The following is a 21,264-nucleotide window of genomic DNA, read 5'->3' as shown; positions in this document are numbered from 1 at the left end:
GCTCATTATGTCTGCATAGCATCATAATGCTTGTTGTTACTTTTGGTATGATTTATTATAAAGTTTTTCTACAGTAAGTATGCATTATTTCGTAAGCAGATCATATACATAGCCAAGTAATAATCAAACTGATGTTCGATTACAAAAATGTAATAATGGACAAGATAGCTACGGTTCATGTCTTCATGGAATTTATGGGTAAGGAAAATTGTCCCACAGAGGGGTTAAAATATTTATCTGAGGTCATATAGTGTGGCAGGACCAGAGCTAGATTTCAGATCTTCTTTAAATCACTTTACTATACGTTTTATGAGAACTCGTAAATAAACAAGTAGAGTAGGAAATGGTTATATAAGAATAGTGAGCTTAAATTGTGGGTGTTATTAATGCTAGGAAGATGTAAGGCTTTCTACAGTGGGAAGTAAGGATAGATCCCTGAGCACCGGAGTGACTTTAACTGACTAATAGGAAATTAGTTTACCATTGATGTTACCATTGATGTAAGACCTTCTTTTCTATAGTTGAGGAAACTTGCAAGCTTATTCTGTTGTCTTTAGTATCCTTTTGCTGTTTCAACTTAGCTTTGATTCTGTTGCCATAGTTATATTTAAAAATATAATACTGATTGTGCCATTTAACTTTTGTGAAAGCTTTCCATATGTCCCTCACAAACATACCTATACTCATTCACAAAATGAACAGATGGAAAAATGGAAGGGCTCTCCTTTAGGCCCAGAGCCTCCCCATTGAGTTTAATCTGTAGGGGGTAAAAAAGGAAAATGGAAAAAGTTTGCAGAGAAATAGCTTAAGGGAAAAAGAGACAGAAGAGGCTATCCTGCAGGTCAACAATTAGATAAGTTTCCCATGGAGTGAGAAAGGGACTGAAAGTTCTCCCCAAAACTTATGAGAGGGTGGCATTTCCTAATAAATGGACTGAAAGGATTTGGAGAGAAAGACAAATTTTCTCATGGTATACGTTTTCCTTGAGTATTTGTAGAAGAGAGATACATAACTCTTCCTTTGAATAGAAGTGAAGGAGAAGAAGCTAAATTTTTTAAAAAAAATTAGTTTTGGTGGATATGGATTTATTCCAAAATATACTTACCATTGTGCAAAAGACTATATTCTTTAACATTTAATCAGTTAAATCTAGCTGTAAGTCTCTTCTCATAATGGTGGTAGGAAATGCAGTCTGTTGTGATTTAGTGAGCCTTCCTCTTCCGTTTACCTCTAGGAGTCCTTAAATGATTCCCTCTTCCCCCTGCAAAAAAAAATAGGGTTGCTAAATTTAACAACAACAAAAAAATACAGCGTACCTATGTAATACTTAAGACATGTTTATACTTATTATTCATTGTTTTTATGAAATTCTAATTTAACTAGACTTCCTGTAATTCATCTGGCAATCTTATTCAAAAAAGAAAACTGCAATCATCACTGAGATGCTTATTTTTTCTCACCTACAGATTCCATTTGAAGGCTCAGTTCCAAAGTTCTTTCTTTTTGACTTCTAAGAGCAAGTTGTTTAGAGTAAAGCCATCTCAATAGTCTGCTTCTGTTCCAGATACTTGACAATCTCATGATTTTTTAAAAAATATAAAAGTTGTTAACAAGCACCTGAAGCTTGAAAAACAGAAGATATTAAGGATGCTTGGAGTGGGGGAATGGGTAGTGATGTGCAGAACTGTCAGTGTCATGGGAAATAGTTTTCAGTACTGATGGTTTCTTAATAAGTAAGAAAAACAAAACAAAACAATATATCAGTGACTTGCTTTTACAGGGATAATATATGACAATATAAAAACAATATTTTAATGCTCTTAATCTCTTGATGTCAATGAAGTAGAGGCACAATGACCTGTAATTAAGTGAATGGGACTACAGCAGTAGAGAAGTGAGAGTGGGGGCAGTTGAAGATGGAGGAAATTTCTGTAACCTATACTTACAATTTAATAACACTATCTTATATAGTAAATCTGTTTGATTGCACACTATGTATAAGCCATAGCAAGGGTTGGATTATGGATGCCCACTGAAATTTATGGCGTCAGTGTAAACTATTATCAATTGTATCATTTTTATTTTTAATAGACTGTATTTTTAGGACAGTTTTAGGTTCACAGCAAAATTGAGCTGAAGGTACAGAGTCCCCATATACCCTTTGATGTCACATACTCACAGCGTGCCCTATTTTTCTGAGATTCAACAGTGAATCTAATTATACATCTTAGATTTATACATTTCATATATGCTTTTAAAACTGCAAATAACAGTTCAATACAAAATTATATATATGCATCAGTGGTTCTCAGGCACAGAATTTAGGAGGAATTTGAGCAAGTTTTTCCTCAAGCATATAGTGAATATTATGAACCCTAATAGTGGAATGTTTCCTTCTAACCTAGCTGTCTTTTTTGATTGAATTTTATTACAGTGAACAGCTTAGTAGGTATGATATTGCTAATTGGAAACAACGAGATTTAAAATGTTTATAACCTGTATTTTCTTGAGCATCTGTCTAAGAACCACACCAGAGTGGTACACCTGTTACAATCCAAGAACTTACAGTAGTACATCATCACCCAAAGTCCACAGTTTACATTATAGTTCACTCTTGGTGTTGTACATTCTATGGGTTTTGATAAATGTGTAATGACATGTGCCCATCATTATAGTATCATACAGAGTAGTTCACTGACCTCAAAATCCTCTGTTCTCTGCCTGTTCATCACTCCCCTGCCAATGTTTTTTTTCTTTTTTTTAATTTACATATTTTTGAGTACATATTTTGTGTATAACAGTGTATTCTACAAACAACTGGAACAAAAATAATTGGTCTTATAGTTTCAGAAATATATGGCATTGTTAAAAATTATATTTAGTTTAAAATTATGGTAAAATATTTTACATATTTTAACATGCACCTTTATGCATGATTATAGTATTAACTTTTGAGTATGATAACTCAAGGCAGTATGGCAGTATCCTTTGCTTTTTCATCATATTAAACACTCTCATGTGCAGTTATGAGTAAGTTTAAAATAATGTGCTATTTTGGTGTAGTTTTTTTTTCAAAGACAGTTGGTACTTGATCCAATGAAATTTCATGTTTTTTCACTTTATTGAAATTAACAGGCATTCTGTTCTACAATTCTAAGGTTGTTTTATGTTGTTTTCCTAGACTCAGAAGGTAAAACAGTATGTACATTCAAGTTAATTTGCATTAAAATGAGACTTGTATGCAGGTAAATCCAACATATTTGCTAATTTAATGACTCCAGATCCTCTAGAACACTACATACTCATTTACAAATATGTTTACCCTTATTCATAAACATAATTACGTATATTTAGAAATACCTTACTAGAACTAGATCTCTTGGGTTTAGGATTATACAGGGATTTTATCCACCTGTAACCTGATGTACCTTATGCTTAACAAGTGATGTCCACTATATAGTTTATTCATCATTTTCCATTTGATATGTAAAGGCTGGGTATTGAGTTCTGTGTGAAGACGAAAAATTAAACACATTGATTATTTTTCTCTCCTGAAATCCATCTAAAATAAAAGAGTTTTTAAATGACAAAAACTCACAAGAATATAGATAGTAGAGGAGGATTAAAACCAAACAAAATTTGGGAGGTAGTAATTAGATGAGCCAGTGATAACAGACTTAGAAGTCACCGGAAGGTTGAATCTTAAGTCACTAGTGGGAAAAACTAAGAGACAATCCAGTTTATACCTCAGAATGTCCAGAAGGTCTCATGAATTGGTGGCACCAGAAACCTATAAAAGAGGCAGTGAAAGTCATGCTTAAAAGAGGAAGATTAGTTGAAAATCCAATTAAGAAGTGGTGAGAGAGCAAAAACATGCAACTAGGCAACTTCCCGTTCCCTACTCCAACTGAATATTGGAAGTTTATTCTCTGGAGGAGGTAGAAGAGTCTTTGGATGGTGAGTCTGAGATACAATTGGAAAGAGAGGTACAGTACAAAAATCAAGCAGATTAATGTTTCCATACAAAATTTTGACACCCCCTTCTTCACATACCCACACATCATTCACCTCTTAAATCACAGAAACCTGTCAACCAGTTCAGTACTCTCCAAGCAAATGATTAAAGACTCTTTTATGCAGAATCTAAGCAGTCCAATAGGAAATATTTAAAGATACTGACATAATGGATCTCTCAACGAAACAATCAAGGAAAATAGACTATAATGAAGTCTACAGGTATCAAGTACCAACTCTATACTCAGAGCATCCATTCAGCTTTTACTTAACTACTTGTAAGTATTAGCAAACAAAAATAACCTAACTTCTGAAGAAGTTCTCTAGCATAGAATCTAAGGTCTAAAACAAACAGAATATAACAATTTTGAGGAAACAAGTTGTATATGCGTAGAAGAAAAATTCAAAAATGGCCAAAAAGACTAATATGAATGTTCTCAAAAAGATATAAAACATGATGCAATGGAGAAAGAACAACCAAATATTCTTAGAAATAAAAAAATGAAATAAAAATGAAAAAGTCGTTAGAAGAGTTTAAAGGCAAATTTGAGGAAAATTTCCAGAAAAAAGGGGGAAAAGACAGATATAGGAAGTAAGAAAGAAAAGACAAAGTAATATTGGTAGCAATAGTATCAATAATTACAGGAGCAGTCGAATAGGGCCTTCAAATAATAATCATTCTTAAAAAGATCATTGATAAAATGAAGGGGAGAAAATTATCTGAAATTTTTTTCTAAAGCAGGGGACATGAAGTTCCATATTGAAAGGACCAACAACTATCCAGAACATCTGATGGAAATAATTTCTTCTTTGTCAAAAAAAAAAGCATAAGCTGTGAGATTATATACATATTTTTTAGCAAGAGAAATAGGGAAAAGTAAGAGCAAATTCAAAGTGCTAATATTCAGAATGGCTTTGGCCTTCACAAGATCAGCACTGTCACAGAGCCTTGCTTTCCAAATCCTAATGTAACTGGCTTCCTTACTAGAATTCTGTACCTATCCAAACTATCACGTTGTTTGAGGCATAGTATGAGGCATTATTGATCTCTTAAGCACACATTCTTAAGAAGCTACAGGTGCTTCATTATAACAAAGAAAGTGAACGTTGTGGGATGTAAGAAAGAGAGGATCCAACTAAGAAGATAGTTTAATGGCATATATAGAATAATTCCTGGTAACAGAAACATAAAATAGACATTAACTTGTTCAGATGGAGACTAGAATGTTCTGAAAATTTTTCTTCAATTGAATTTGAAGGCTTGATGTATCTAAATTTATTGGGAAATGATTCAGAGAACTGGCAGAGAGTTTGAAGTTGAGTTTTTATTCAACATGAAATAAATAAAAAAGGGAAATTATTAACTTCACAGAAAATAGAAACTGAAGCAGAAAACAAAAGTTTATGTATAATGTATAGCTTTGCTAAGAATGCTAAGAATAGCATTTACATAGTTATAGTGTTAACACTGAATATTTCAAACACAATTTTATGGGAGCAGTGTTAGGAGGGGGTTAGTTTAGGGTGGTGAAAGAGAATGAATTATGAGGAAATAATTCATATGCCTTAAAAAAACAAAAATCAGGAAATAGTTATATGAGAGACAGAGGTAGATATCAAATGAATTAGTTGAAGATATATTTACAATGGCTTCAAAGTCATATACCATTTGACCTTGTTTTAACTCTCTGACCTAATTTTCTCCCAGTCTCCCCCTCAGTCAGTCCACTGGAACTAATATGGATTCTTACTATTCCAGGAATGCTCGAGGCATTCTGTGCTTCAAGGTCTTTGCATTTGCTGTTCACTTTCCTGGAATACATTCCCCCAAGATGTCCTTATGGCTAGCTCCTTTGCCTCCTTTAGTCAGATCTTACATGTCACCATGTCAGTGAGCCCTTCCCTAGCTAACATAATAAGCTTCTATCTCCCCCATTAAACTTTTTATTTTCCTTCTTTGCTTTGTATTTCTCTTTAACATTTATTATCTAATAGTACCCTAAATATTACCTTATTTATGACCTGTGTCCCCTCTCCATCATCTGCTGGCAAGTTTAGCTCACAAGCTCCCTGAGAGAAGGGGTAATATGTTGCTCATTGTTGTATCCCCAGTGCCTAGGCCAATGTGTGGCATGCAGTAGGTGCTTAATAAGCAAGCGACAATTAGAAAATATTAATGAATTAATAAATGCACAAAGAATTTATAACCTATGTTTAAAAGTCATTTGTGAATGTACATAATGGCAAAAGAAAAGAAAAATTTAAAAAAAGCTAAAATAAAGATTCTTTAGTGCACATGAATTCCTTATGTTTTAATCAAATATCCCCTAAACATACATTGTATAAGAAAAAAAAAAGGTTGGGAAAAAGAAGCATAATTATTGATGTTCTCCTGTGTGAGTTCATACATTTCATTAATAGTTTCATTTCATTAATAGTTTCATTATGCAGAAGTAAGTTATTGTCATTCAGAAATAGTTTGGAGATATATTCCATTATAGAGTTTGCATGTATAAATAAGCATATTATTAATGGCAATTAGCACACAATGCACTTCCTCTTAAATTTAATTATATGCTTGATTAAGAGTGTTTGGGTACTTAATTAAAATAAGAAAGTCCAATGATACTTAATTCTCACTTATATTCATATTGCAATTCTAATAACTCCAGTCCTCACTCAATCCATGCATAGCTCCTGTTAATTTGAATCAGAAGTATGCATGCTCACTGAATAAAGCCTGAAATGCAATTGGATAGGTTACATCAAGGAAAGTTCTCTGCAGACTGACAGTATGGAATGAAGGAACAGTCCAGTGCAGGCAACTGAACAGAGAGATAATTGTCATAATTGGTTTCAATTAGTTTTTCATAGCTCTGGTGAAGCAGTTTCTATTGTATTATACCATTAGCTATAACCAGTAACAGAACTAGTTAGCATGATTAATAGGTGTCAATGCTTATAAAGGTAAAATACATTCTAAATATTAAGATCTCAGTGAAGGTAAATGAACTGAATAGCAATGTAAATGCATTGTTGAGAAACCATTGCCTTTGTTAAATGTGATGTGGTTTGAATGGAATGAGATCAGACATATTCAATGAACTCAAGTGTCATAAATACATATTTTCTGAGGAAAATGAGTTCATGTACAAACAGCCATCTTTTCAGTATGAAACAAGTGACCAGTAAATGAACGTTAGAATGTGGTGATATCAAGAAACTCACAACATAGTTAAAATCATAATTCCTATTAATTTGCTTAAGTAGCCCAAATAAATTTTGGTAATGCCTATGGTACTAAAGAAGAAACTGAAGTATTGAAAGCCTCCTTGGCCACACACTAGTGAATGGCAGAGATAGGATTCCAAGACAGTTTTATTTGATTTCATTATTGGAGCTTTCTTTTACTGTATTTCCTTTTCCAATGATAAGGTCAACTGCAAGAACGCAAATCAACTGGAACAAGCTCCCTATTTGTTTTTAGTTTTCCTCCACACTTTCAGAGCTATTCCTATAGGGAGAAAAGGATGAACATTACTCTGGAATAGTAAAATAGTCAAGATTCATTTCACTGCTTGTCATCTAGGAAACTCTGAAGGCCCTGGTTTTCACTTCCCCACCAATCCTGCCTCCAACAAAGATTATTGTCTTGTATTTTTTGTCAGTATAGGGTTCAAAATTTTTTTCCTCAAGGAAGTTAAATTCACAAAGAGTTTGAAATAATTTGGATTTCTCATATTTTCCTAACTTCCCAGTTCATCTTTGAATTAAGCTAATTCTTTAACCATAAAAAATATTGAGAGCCCAGTATGTCCAAATTAAAGAGTTTGCAGTTTTAATGATGCACATGAAAAATATAATATCTGACTTGATTATGGTCTTGAAGGATAGAAACATTTGGATAGAGAAGAAAGGAGATATTTCATAATAGTGTGAGTAGATCATATTGAGGGGCACTGATTATTTGAAACAGAACATGTGACTAGGCAAGCGTAGGGAGATTTAGGAGAAGTATAAAGGGGTGTGGTTATGGAGGATCTTGATCAAGTGGGAGATTGGATTTGCTTCTGTAAGCAGAGTTGGAAGGATTGTATGAGGGTACTTTGAAAGGATTAACCTGTAAACTCTGAAACAGGATGAAGGGGGGAGATACCTAAATATTAGGTGGTACGATCAGATACACCTTTTGATCTCCATTTCACTCTTTTTCTATATGAAAATGTTAGAAAAGAAACAAGAAAAACCACATTTCTGAAACTTTCTTATAGTGGATCCTTGAATTATAATTGCAGTGACTCTTCTCCAGTTTCCTTCTCCTGTTCAGAGGTTGGTAGAGAGGTGGCAATGATTCTAGGTAAACTTAATTCCATTAGTGACCTAAAGGTAGTAGTCCCCTTACTGGGCTGATTCTGTAGTAATCAAGAGGTCCATCCTAGAACTTGTTCCTAGAAACAGTATTAAATCCCTTTTGCTTGAAAAAGTGTTTTTTATTTCTGGCATTGATGAAATATTTGTACTAGAAGTGGTGCATTAAAATAAAAACCTAGGGACTTCCCTCGTGGCACAGTGGTTGAGAATCTGCCTGCCAATGCAGGGAACACGGGTTCGAGGCTTGGTCAGGGAAGATCCCACATGCCGCGGAGCAACTAAGCCTGTGCGCCACGACTACTGAGCCTGCGCTCTAGAGCCCGCAAGCCACAACTGCTGCTGAAGCCTGCATGCCCTAGAGCCCACGTGCTGCAACTACTGAGCCTGCGTGCTGCAAGTACTGAAGCCCGTGTGCCTAGAGCCTGTGCTCCGCAGCAAGAGAAGCCACCACAATGAGAAGCCCACGCACCCCAACGAAGAGTAGCCCCTGCTCGCCGCAACTAGAGAAAGCCCACTTGCGTCAACGAAGACCCAACACAGCCAAAGATAAAATATTAAAAAACAAAAAAAACCCCTAAAATATGTGTTACTGTTTTGTGGTCAAGAGTAGTAGTGAGGAAACATATTATGAGCTGGAAGGCTGGTGGCTTTTCTGAGTTATGGCAACTGTGGTGAAGTAATTGTTATGACAATCTGGAATACAGACCACTGAAGCTTTAGCTTGAAAGGGTGAAGTTAAAAAAAAAAAAACTTTGTTAAGGTGTGTGGCCTGTTCCTGGCTGCCTTTGACAAGAGTTTACAACAAAGACAAGAGCTCAGCCTGATATTGGCCAGTTTTCAAGAAGAGATTGAAGAAAGTAGAGTCTAAAATTCTGGTGATTTATGGGTTGGAAAAGCCAACTGCTTCTGTACAGCAGGGGATAAGGTTTATCAAAGTCTCCTATTAAGTTTCTTATAGGGCAGCCCTGGGGCAAGGATCGGATAAAGAATGTTGCATTCCTGCCCAGGCTTATTGCTTCTGATCAATGCAAGGTAGTCTCAATTTAAAAAAGTGGTTAAAGCAAGTTGGAGTGGGTGGAGAGTGTTCACTGGCACATGAAAATAACTGGAAGCAAATAAACCAGTTCCTATTAAGTTTTTAAAGGAAATTTTAGCCAAATAAACCCTAGAACTCATCTGCAAAACTCTTTGGTTGTTCAGTCCTTAAGGCAATTTTCAGGCACCAAACCTGCATTAACAGTTGTAGGACATAAGAACTGTGTGCCCCAAGGATAGTCTACTCTCCCACACCCACTTCAAATTTTGCCACAGAGAATATGGACGAGGAAGAACTATTCAACAGGAAACACCAAGAGACAACAGAGAACACAAGACAAAGGAGCACCTTCTCAAGAGCAGAAGCAGGGTCTTCAAGGGTATGAGGGTCTTCATAATTCCTGTTCAACAGGATCTATTTATTTCCATGACCATTGATTGTGGAATATTCTTCTTTCTTCCCTTATCCACATGGGGAGATTTAATTTGACCATTCATTTTCTTCCCTTAACAGGTCAGTGATCCATGAGGAACTAGAGTTGGCCCTAATGGAAAAACAAAACAAACATAAAATGGCTGTCCATCTCCAAGAAACCTTGGAATTTGCAAAGGGTGTAGAAAAGACAAAGGGTTGTGTCAAGAGTAAAGGGAAGGAAGGGAGAATTTCTCTGAACATCCTCTGATTAAACTCCCAGTAGCCTGGAATTTAACCTTTTTGGCAATCCAGCTTCAGCAAGTGTACAACAGTGCCTAAGGGGATGACAGAGCAACAGGTTAGAAAACAATTGGGAATCGGATTACCTGCCCTGCGGGCCATTTGTTGCATCCTAGCCTAGACTGGTCAGAGAGGCACATAGAGGGAACAACTACTATCTATTTAAGTCATTTCATTTGGGGGCCTTTTGGCAGCATTAGCATAGCATTGACCCTAAGAGAGGTAATTTAAAAGCTCTGCGAAGTGTGACCATTCTTTTCTGAAGTGTTTTCTCATACATATGGTATTCTGCTTAAGCCATTGGTTTTGTATATTGCCCTGACCACATCTTATACATTTCTGTCTCTGGGCCTTTATTCATGTGATTTATTTGACTTCTCTTGAGTCCTCCCCAGCTAAAATACTACTCATCTCATTTCATATACTACTATTCATTTTATATAAATATATAACTTAAAAATTTTTCAGGTTTTGGAATTAGTTTTATTATTTAATTGCCAGAAGATTGTTTTACGCATGTCTTACTTTTCCAATTGAGTTATAAGGTCTAAAAGAAGAGAAAATGATTTTTATACCCCATTGATATTTATACCTCAGGATTCAATAATTATTTGATAATTGATTAATTGTTGAAATATAGTGGTATCTCTCACTCATATTCAATGAATATATAATCTAGTAAATTATCTGTAATCAGTGTAACACATCATTTTAAAGAATTAATTTACTTTTATCCAAAAAGTCTTAATACCGATACTTGTCCCAATTCTGTCATACAGAGAGGAAAGTCTATTCATATTTTTCTGTTATTCTGAATCACGCTATCAAATGCTACCCCTGCCAGATGCAGCATTATTCCATTTATAGAAACTTCATAGTGACGATGCTGCTAATATGCCTCCATTCTATATTTTTCTTTTGCTTTGTTAATATTCTGGTAACTATACAGGATATAGTTAGCTTTAAATAATCATAACATTTTTTATATTTCATTAGCTTTCCACCCATCTCTTTTAATACAGTGGTAGTTAGTTTACAAAGCAAATACAATATTGTTCTTCATAAGTTCATTTTAGGTGGTAAAATTTATTTTGCCAAAAAAGGGGCACTGCTATGTGAAATTGAAAGGTGTTAAGTGCCTCTTATTCACAGATCAAAAGTACATATCCAGTAAATGACTGCCTGGATATTGTGCAGTGGGTTTTCTATATTATATTTAACCATTACTCTTGATCTGACTCTCAGAACTTACCTCTATTGCCTATGGGCCCTTCCTACACCCCAATATCAGAACAGAATGATGTTACACATTTTTATGTTTGGTTTTACACTAACTCTTCCACTGGTTCACACTAAGTCCCTTTGGAAATATTATCAGCCCACCAGAAGATTTATCTTAATTAAAAAAAAAAAAAAGGGACAGTAGTCTTTTCTCCTTCTCCTGCTTGAAATACATTGTAATTTATGTGCATACTTCTCCTCACACCCACACCATCAATCTAGTAATCTATTCTCCACTTAGGTAAATTAGTTAGAACAGTGCTGGTTTGCTTTCATTTCTTCTTTATCAGCCAGTAGTTTGTTTGACTTCCCTTTCATTAGGTTAAAGAAATAAAAAAAAAAAATAATGGGCATTTATCCTTTTGATTGCCAAATCTGAACCTATTTGAAGCTTCAGGATGTCTTTCAAAATCGCAAATGAGGCCTAATGTTCGCTCCATCTTCAGCGTCCCAGTGAGGACTGTGGCATGACCAGCAGTTTAGGAATTATTCTCATGTTTAGGAATTGGCTTATAGAAGTTAATGCGTTTTCATAAGAAAACAATTTTGAATGATGCAACTATGTAATTTGACCCATACAAGATGTTGCCAATGTGTTCCAGTGCTTATTATACGCAGGTTTAACACATGATATGCCTATGACTCTTTTCTATGTACCAGTTATACTCTTCTATTTTGTGTCTAAACATTTACTCCTACAAACTCTGTGTGATGATCATCTTTTATATTTTTCTATTAGAGATAACTCAATTAACTGAGCAATCCTTTTTTGCTTGCCAACAAAATACTACACAATGTATCAATACTAAGTCCGTGATACACAAAGATGAATTAGAGCCCGTTTCAAGATGCTCATAGGCTAGTGAGAAAGCAAATGTTCAAAGAAATAAATTCCATTTGGCTATATATACTGAAATTAAAGTCAATGGGGACATGATAGATAGAATAACTGATTCAAAATATTCACAAAATGTTTAGTCAAGCCACAGTCTCCAAATGAATTCTCAAACACGATTGATGTCCTGTGTGAATGAAATGATTCAGCATCTGTAATAAAAGAACATTTCGTAGCACAAAAAGAGTTGGAAAATGTATTAGTTAAGTGCTTTGAAGTCTCAGGATGAGAGGTGCTAGGTGGTTCAACTTGATGTTATGCTCTCCTAAATTATTTTTAATCACCTGGAAAAATAAAACCCTGAGATTAATTTTCTGTAAGAAGTACAAACAACATGGTTTTACTTCCCATAGTAGATATAATTTTACAATGTTTTAAAGCATTGTTAATTGATCTCAGCAGGATCATGCTTCATCTATATGACTGAATAATTATGCAATTCTATAGTCATGGTATCCATTATTCTTTCATTTGATTTTCATTCCAGTGTTCAAGATCAGGTTTTCCTCTTGATATTTTGTTAAGTATCTTGCCTTTCACAATTATCCATGTGTTCCTAAGAAATCAGAATTTTTTTTAGAACCAAGTTTGTTTTAATGTGTTTATTAGTATAAATCACTCATCTTTTTCTAAATTACTTGGTAGAGTTTTATTGAATTTCTTCAAGGAAAACATGACTCTTCTCCTAGAGTCCTTTATAATATATACTCTTTCAGGATTTAAATTGTATTTTTAACTTTTTATTCTTTAACTTATTGGGGTTTTGTTAGGGTGCAATACATCAAAGATCTTTTTATAATCACTGTGCCTGGTATGATGCTTGATATGATACCAACCAGGAGATGAAAGAATGAATGAATCAGTGACACTTTGCGAATTTGGTTATACAAATCTTCTACCAGGAGTTGAGATTACACCTTGAATAATTAGCATTTAATGATGTTGACTTAAAAAAATGCATAACCTGAAAGTTGAGAATTATATTTTTTTGGCAGACATACTGAGGACCTAAACCTGGGAGAGAGCCTCTCAGATAGTTCTGAGGGACTGTTCTGACGAGGTAAGGGAAGAGCCAGGATATATAGGAGTTTTTGCAAAAGAAAAAACCCACAAAAACAAATAAAAACCCCACAACAACAGGTAGTCAGAACATCAAAAGATTACTGTTAACTAAAGAAAAAACAGACATCTCAAGTTAATGAATTTAGCACTTTTTTGTGTATGGGAAGATGCAAGGATCTAGGCTCATTGAAATCATTCCTTTAATTTGCACCTTAACTATCTAGGGCCAATCTCCTGTTTTCTCCATCCTCAGTCCCTTCTGGGTACACAGCTGGGGGTGGTTGCAGTGGCTGATGGCTTGATGGCTGCAACATCCTTTGTTTCCTGATACAGCAGGTGACATTTTTGTCCACAGTGAAGGCATGACCCAATCTTTAGTAGATCATAAGTAACTTAATCACACCTAATTTAGATGTCTCAAATGGAAAGTTGATTGTAATAATAATAAAGTTGCAATTTGTTGAGCTAATAATAATGCCTGCCATGTAGTGAGTGTTTGCTCAGCATATAAATTACTTATATATATTGTTTTATATAATCATATCAACAGCCTTGTAAAGTCGATATTCTCATATCCAAATAGTATGCATACATTATTTTGGCTGTTTGCCTTTTTCAAATTTAATTTTGGTGATCCTATTTAATGCACTTATTCATATTAAATTGAATTCGTATTCAATTAATAAACTCACATAGTACATATCATACATACTATGAAAATTTCTGCTTATATGTATTGGGTTGGCCAAAAGTGTTTTTTGTTTTTTTCCGTAAGATGGCTCTAGTAGCACTTAGTTGTCTTTAACTTCATTCAAAATAATTTTGTTAGATTGTATGTGACAGCCATCGTATCAGTGTGCATTTATAAAAGACCTCAAAATTGGTGAATTTTTGTGTAACCATTCTAATACTGAAGATGGAAGGAAAAAAGCAACATTTTCAGCATATTATGCTATATTATTTCAAGAAAGGTAAAAATACAACTGAAACGCAAAAAAAAAAAAAAGGTTTGTGCAGTGTATGGAGAAGGTGCTATGACTAATCGAACGTGTCAAAAGTGGTTTGTGAAGTTTTGTGCTGGAGGTTTTTCACTGAATGATCTCCACGGTTGAGTAGACCAGTTGAGGTTGATAACGATCAAATCGAGACATAATTGAGAACAATCAACATTACCATGCAGGAGATAGCCAGCATACTCAAAGTAGCCAAGTCAAGCATTGAAAATCATTTGTACCAGCTTGGTTATATTCATCACTTTGATGTTTGGGTTCCACATAAGTTATGCCAAAAAAACCTTCTTGACCATACTTCCTCATGTGATTCTCTACTGAAACATAATGAAAACGTTCCGTTTCTAAAACAAACTGATGGGCGATGAAAAGTGGATACTGTACAACAATGTGGAATGGAAGAGATCATGGGGCAAGCAAAAGGAACCACCACCAAGCACACCAAAGGCCAGTCTTCATCCAGAGAAGGTGATGTGTATATGGTGGCATTGGAAGGGAGTCCTCTATTATGAGCTCCTTCCAGAAAAACAAACGATTAATTCCAATAAATACTGCTCTCAAGTAGACCAACTGAAAGCAGTAGTCGACGAAAAGCATCCAGAGTTAGTCAACAGAAAACGCATACTCTTCCATCAGGATAATGCAAGACTGCATGTTTCTTTGATGACCAGGCAAAAACTGTTACAGCTTGGCTGGAAAGTTATGATTCATCCGCCGCAATCACCAGACATTGCAACTTCAGATTTCCATTTATTTTGGTCTTTACAAAATTCTCTTAATGGAAAAAAATTCAATTCCTTGGAAGACTGTAAAAGGCACCTGGAACAGTTCTTTGCTTAAAAAGATAAATTTTGGGAAATGGAATTATGAAGTTGCCTGAAAACTGGCAGAAGGTAGTGGAACAAAAGGGTGAACGTTGTTCGATAAAGTTCTTGGTGAAAATGAAAAATGTGTCTTTTATTTTTACTTAAAAACTGAAGGCACTTTTGGCCAACACAATACATTTAGGGATTCCAATTATTTGCTCTCAGTTTTTCTCCTCTGAAGAGTTTATATAAGGTATCTCTCTCAAAGTAACATTTAATGACAGAATAGCTCTCCTTTCTATTCACGACTTATGCATAGGATATATATTCACTACATGAACCTATATATTTTTGGTCAACCCTTTTGGAATACTTTTTTTCCAGTTTAGTTTCTACCCTACCACATCCGTAAGACCTGTCTTCACTGTATTTTCAAGTCTAATAACTAATATAGTACTTTGAGTCTTATATTTTAAAATTGTGAATATGCTTGATAATTCTCCTTTTTTGTTGTTCTTCTGACTAACCCTTTATCCTGTTTTTAAACCTTACATCATCAGGAAATTCTTTCCAGACCTCCTTTTAATGTAGACTAAGATTTCTCAATTATATACTTTCATTTTAGCCTATATGTTTCCTTTATCCCAATTACTACATTATAATTAATATTCTGTAGTCATTTCTTTCCTTGGTTAACATCAAGTTATGAACTCTATGAAGGAAGGGCCATGTCTGTCAGTTGCAAAACTATATCCCCAAAATACTGCCCATGATAGCTGTTAATAAACATTTGTGGAATGAATATCTACTTTTCATGTGTAACAGCATGCAATTTTGAAATGATCTAAGACTTTTAAGTTAGAGACACAGGCTTGAACCACAAGTCTACAATTCATTAGTTGGGTGGCCATGGGAAAGTTTCTTAAGCTGATTCCCAGTTTCCCTTTCTGTACAATGAGGGAAATCATATATGGTGTTGGGTATATTGTGAGATGTAAGGTGGGAAAATGAATGTTTAAAACAAAGTGTGGCTCAGAGCTGATTTCAACAATTAAGGCTATTAGCATTCTCAAATTGTAAATTTTTAGAAAGCAAGGAAGGTGGTGTTGCTTTACCTGTTACACATCACAGAGCAATGTTAATGGCAATCCTCAAGAGCCTCTGATGAATAAATTGTGTCATTTACCAAGTAATTTATTGTTCTGTTTCCTTTTAACTAATATAGATGAATGTCACTAAACTCTAACCTCTATAACTCAATTAGATTTTTGTTTATCTTGGATCTCTCCCAAGTAATTGTTTGCTGTATCAACAATCCTTTACACTTTAGAATAGTTTATGTTACCAAATTCCTTCATGTTACTTGCTGATAATTTCAATATCTGTGAGAAGAGAGAAGATAAATAAAATATACATCTTTCCAACAAATGCACAATAATTTATTGTGGATAGAGCAGTAAATTTAAATAAAGGGTCTCTGACATTTTTAGAGACGTATTTTGAGTGTAAAGTCTTCAGACATGTTTTCCAGTTTTCTTTTCAATTCACTAAACTGTCCACCCTAAGTATTTCAGTTTTGTCTTACAAACATGATCTCGTGGCATAATTCCAAGAGTAAATTCAAATAAATCTTTAGTACATAGGGAGTTTCTTTTTTTTTTTTGCGGTACGCGGGCCTCTCACTCTTGTGGCCTCTCCCATTGCGGAGCACAGGCTCCGGACGCACAGGCTCAGCGGCCATGGCTCATGGGCCCAGCCGCTCCGTGGCATGTGGGATCTTTCCAGACTGGGGCACGAACCTGTGTCCCCTGCATCGGCAGGCGGACTCTCAGCCACTGCGCCACCAGGGAAGCCCCGGGAGTTTCTTTTATTTAGTAATCTTTGCATTAAAAAATTTGATCAATTCTCAACCAACAGTATGGTGACTATAACTTGATAGTACCCCACCAACACACTCCAGTCCCATTTTAAACTTTGCATTATGGAATATCAAATGAGATTTATCAGGTTCTGTAGTTTTATTTTAATCACCTAAACCTTCTGATTGATATATGTGTCATCTGTTGGTGAAGAAAGGTAGCTGTAGTCTGTTCAGCAATTCTGCTTTTAGATGTAATCATCTGCTTCAGAAACACATTGAAGTGACAAGCACGATGTGGTTATCTTGCATGTACATTTAATGAATTACATGAAAATTCTTATTTTATGCTTAAATCTCTATTTTCTTTAAGAATGATTTCATAATAAACAATATTACTTTGTAAATACCATGTGTATTAATGATTAGTTTGTAATCTGTATTACTGAACGTGACCTACCACGTATATCTTCATTTTTTTCCGAAATTCAAACTCTTGATAGCTGGTAGAAACAGTGTTTAAAAAATTAATCTAAAGCTAGTTCCAAAATTCTTATAGTAATGAAAAATCTAATTTTATTTAAAAGTTCAAATGTGCAGCACTATTTATTTAAAAAAATCAAGAATAAAAAGTGAATGTTCGGGCTTCCCTGGTGGTGCAGTGGTTGAGAGTCCGCCTGCCGATGCAGGGGACACGGGTTCGTGCCCTGGTCCGGGAAGATCCCACATGCAGCGGAGCGGCTGGGCCCGTGAGCCATGGCTGCTGAGCCTGCGCGTCCGGAGCCCATGCTCTGCAACGGGAGAGGCCACAACGGTGAGAGGCCCGTGTACCGCAAAGAAAAAAAAAAATTAAAAAAAGTGAATGTTCAATCAGAATATAGCAGGTTTTTTAATGGTGGGTTATATAATTCTTCCAGTTAATAAAACATCTTTCTTGGCTCTGCGTTTTAAAATGGATATAAACAGCTTAGAGAGAAGTCCCAAATTAAAGAGTTGGGAGGGCACAAAAAATAGAATCCATGATCAATGACTATAGAATTGGGATCTATTAAACCTGAATGTGAAGCATCCTAATAATTGTCTTCTTGGGTTACTCAATGTACAGAGAATGATGGATAGGTGGTTGTTTTTGAAGGTTAAAGAACAAGGGCAAATGAAAGCAGGAATTTCTGAAGGTGAGAACCAGATATATTTTGGAATTATCTTCTTTGAGTTTCATTTCAAAACAGGCTAAATTCTTATCTGTTTTCTGGTTTAGAAATAATTCAGCCACAAGGCAAGGGCTAGATTAGGTAATCTATTAAAATTCCAACCAGTGTTATTATTAATTCACTGATTGACTTCATGTTTTCCTTTTGCTTTAGGTAGAAACAGTTTTTTTCTGGCTAATGCATGTTTGTTCATTTAAATAAAAGTTAAGTTTGAGTATAGCAACTATTTAGAGCTTGCTTCTTTCTTCCTTTCATTCCTACACCTAACCACTTCTTGTAAAATAATTTGGAAACTGCTTTTTCCCCTAGATATATAACTTCATGATAATTGAAGTCCTGACCTTAATTATTTCTTAGGGGTGAGAGGGAAAGGAGTGGATTGAAGCTAAGGGCACAAGTGGTAGTTTCATTAAAAGTATTTCCTTTTTTATTACTATATTCAAGGGATTGAATTCTTACTCATTTCATCAAAACTTATTAACCTTACCATCTCTTACAGCAAACATCTCATCTATTAATCACCATCTCTTACAGCAAACATCTCATCTATTAATCAATTGAATTTTCTAAAAAATTAACTATCTCAAAATAAACTGTTCATTTCAAAAGTATTTTGTAAAGAATGGCTGAAAATTTATAGACAATAAATATGTTTTAAATTTTACTGAAAATGAATCTATAAAATATGCCTTTGAGAAATAGTAAAGTGAGATATTAGAAATCATTAATCTTGGTTACAGATATTTTAAAATATTTTACAGATATCAGTTTATAATGTATAATTAAATGGTGAGGAAGCTTAAGGAAATTGCCTGTTATTTATAGAAACCATTGATATTTAATTAATATTCGTCAAGTTCTTTTCTAGGATTGAGAACCTAAAATAATTGCTTTAAACTAAAAGTATATACTTCATTTCTAATGTATATAGAGCAAGTTCTATGAATCCTCAATACACTTCTCACTGATCTCATTGGAAATTCATCATTGATTTTTTTCTTTTCAATACTCTTGAAAAATTAAACAGAAAAAAAAATTCACGTAAGAAACACTCTCAAAAGTACTATAAGCATATTATGGGTAAAAATATAAAATTTCAGCTTTGTTTACTGTACCAATTATCAATAAATTATGATTGCTTTTGTACAGTTATATCTACATTTTATGAAGTGTGTTTTATTTTGGTATTGTATTTTTACTTACTATTGTTATTGATATTTTCAATATTAGTAGTTTATAATTATTTGATTTAATGTAAAATGATATTGCATGGAATACTAACTGAAATAGGATGAATATCAAGACTAATTGGAAACATACTTTTTTTTTGCATTGCGATGTCTTTTTTACCTTTTTATTTTGCAGTAATTTCAGACTTTTAGGTAAATTGTGAAAATAGTACAGAGTTCCCATATACATATTCTTATCCAGCTTTCCTTAATATTAACTGCTTATGTAACCATAGCACAGTTATCAAAACTAGGAAATTAACATTTGTATAATACTATTAAGTAAGCCATAGACTTTACTCAAACTGGAATACCTTTTAGTCCATTCATTCCTTACTGTTTGTATTTCTATTGATTATTATTTGTAGTATAAAAGTAATATAATGTAAAGGTAATATAACAGAAAATTTAGAATATACTATAAGAAAAAAATAATTCTCCCCAACTTCTGCTATTTCTTTATATTTTTTCTATTTTTTTCACTTAAAGTGAAAATGTATTTTTCTCTGAGATGACTATTATTTAAAAAATCTCTTATGTTTGTATACTTGTATACTTTTAAGCATCAACTAATAAAATAACAGGGCAATAGGTGAATATCAGACAATTTCCAGATATTTTGCGTATTGATCTAATTAAAACTTCACAAATGTATGCACTTACTATGATAATTCTCATTGTATTCTCCAGGTTAAACACATATTAGAGCTGGAATTCTATTCCAATCTCTCCAGCTTCAAAAATATGTCCATTTTTTGCTGCACTATATTTTTCTTATTTAAGTGAAAAAAAGTTTCCACCCAGACTATATTTTTTTTCAGATAAATATTCATGGTTGAGGGTTAAGTAGAAGCATCAGAGTAATGGAGAGCATACTGATGAAACTTGATTTGCATATTATTATGTTAGTAGAATGTAACTTTGAAGAAGCCACATAAATGGTATTGATCTTTTCATCTGTAAAATGAGTAATAAAAACTAATTTAAAAAATAGCCACAAACTTAAACAATATAAAGTATCTAAATTTTGCTGGCATGAAGAATGACACCTAATATCTATTCAGTAAAATTTCATTCCTTTCCCATACTTCTCTGTTTATGTAATTGAAATAGCAGACATTTCCATTTCTCTGTAAATCTTCTTAAAAGGAAAAAAAAAGACACCTGTATCTACATATAATTTTATAAATATAAAATGTTAAAATATATATTAAAATAACTGTAAACTCTTCTTTTCCCTCCCTTCTATAGAATTGCAGAGTAGCTCTTGTGGAAACCCAGGAATTCCACCCAAAGGTGTGCTATATGGTACAAGGTTCGATGTTGGGGACAAGATCCGCTACAGCTGTGTAACTGGATATATCCTTGACGGCCACCCTCAACTCACCTGTATAGCCAGTTCAGTTAATACAGCCTCATGGGATTTTCCTGTTCCCATCTGTAGAGGTAAAGAAAAAAATAATGTTTATGTTGACTGAATATTGGTTTGACATAATGAAAATATTTTAAAAATAAGAGTGATAATCAGACAGTATATTTGCAAAACATATTTGGTGCTTGTTTCTTTTATAAAATCTGAAGCTTAGAAAAAGCACATACAGTACATGAAAGATTAAGAAAAATACTTAGGACAACATTACTTGTGAAATGAGACAATGGATTATATTTTTATATTTCTATACATATTTATACATACATTGTGTATATATGTGTCTTGATGTTTGTACTGGAAAAACATGGAGTTTATGATGCATAGAAATTTAGTTAGGCTGTCAAA

The 21,264-nt window shown here is 34.0% G+C and overlaps 1 protein-coding gene across 3 annotated transcripts in view; it reads left to right on the top strand.

Moving 5' to 3' along the window:
• Positions 1 to 21,264, top strand: part of CSMD3 (CUB and Sushi multiple domains 3) — a 1,080,105-nt gene that overhangs the window by 213,147 nt on the left and 845,694 nt on the right. For all 3 annotated transcript variants that reach the window (XM_060035246.1, XM_060035245.1, XM_060035244.1), the window contains exon 4: positions 20,739 to 20,933. In XM_060035246.1, the coding sequence (XP_059891229.1) occupies positions 20,739 to 20,933 (195 nt within the window). The remainder of the gene's footprint in view (positions 1 to 20,738; positions 20,934 to 21,264) is intronic.

The sequence above is a fragment of the Delphinus delphis genome, chromosome 17 (assembly GCF_949987515.2).
Source record: "Delphinus delphis chromosome 17, mDelDel1.2, whole genome shotgun sequence".
Classification (NCBI taxonomy): domain Eukaryota; kingdom Metazoa; phylum Chordata; class Mammalia; order Artiodactyla; family Delphinidae; genus Delphinus; species Delphinus delphis.
The sequence above is the reverse complement of the archived record's forward strand: the minus strand, read 5'-3'. Positions and strand labels throughout refer to the sequence as shown.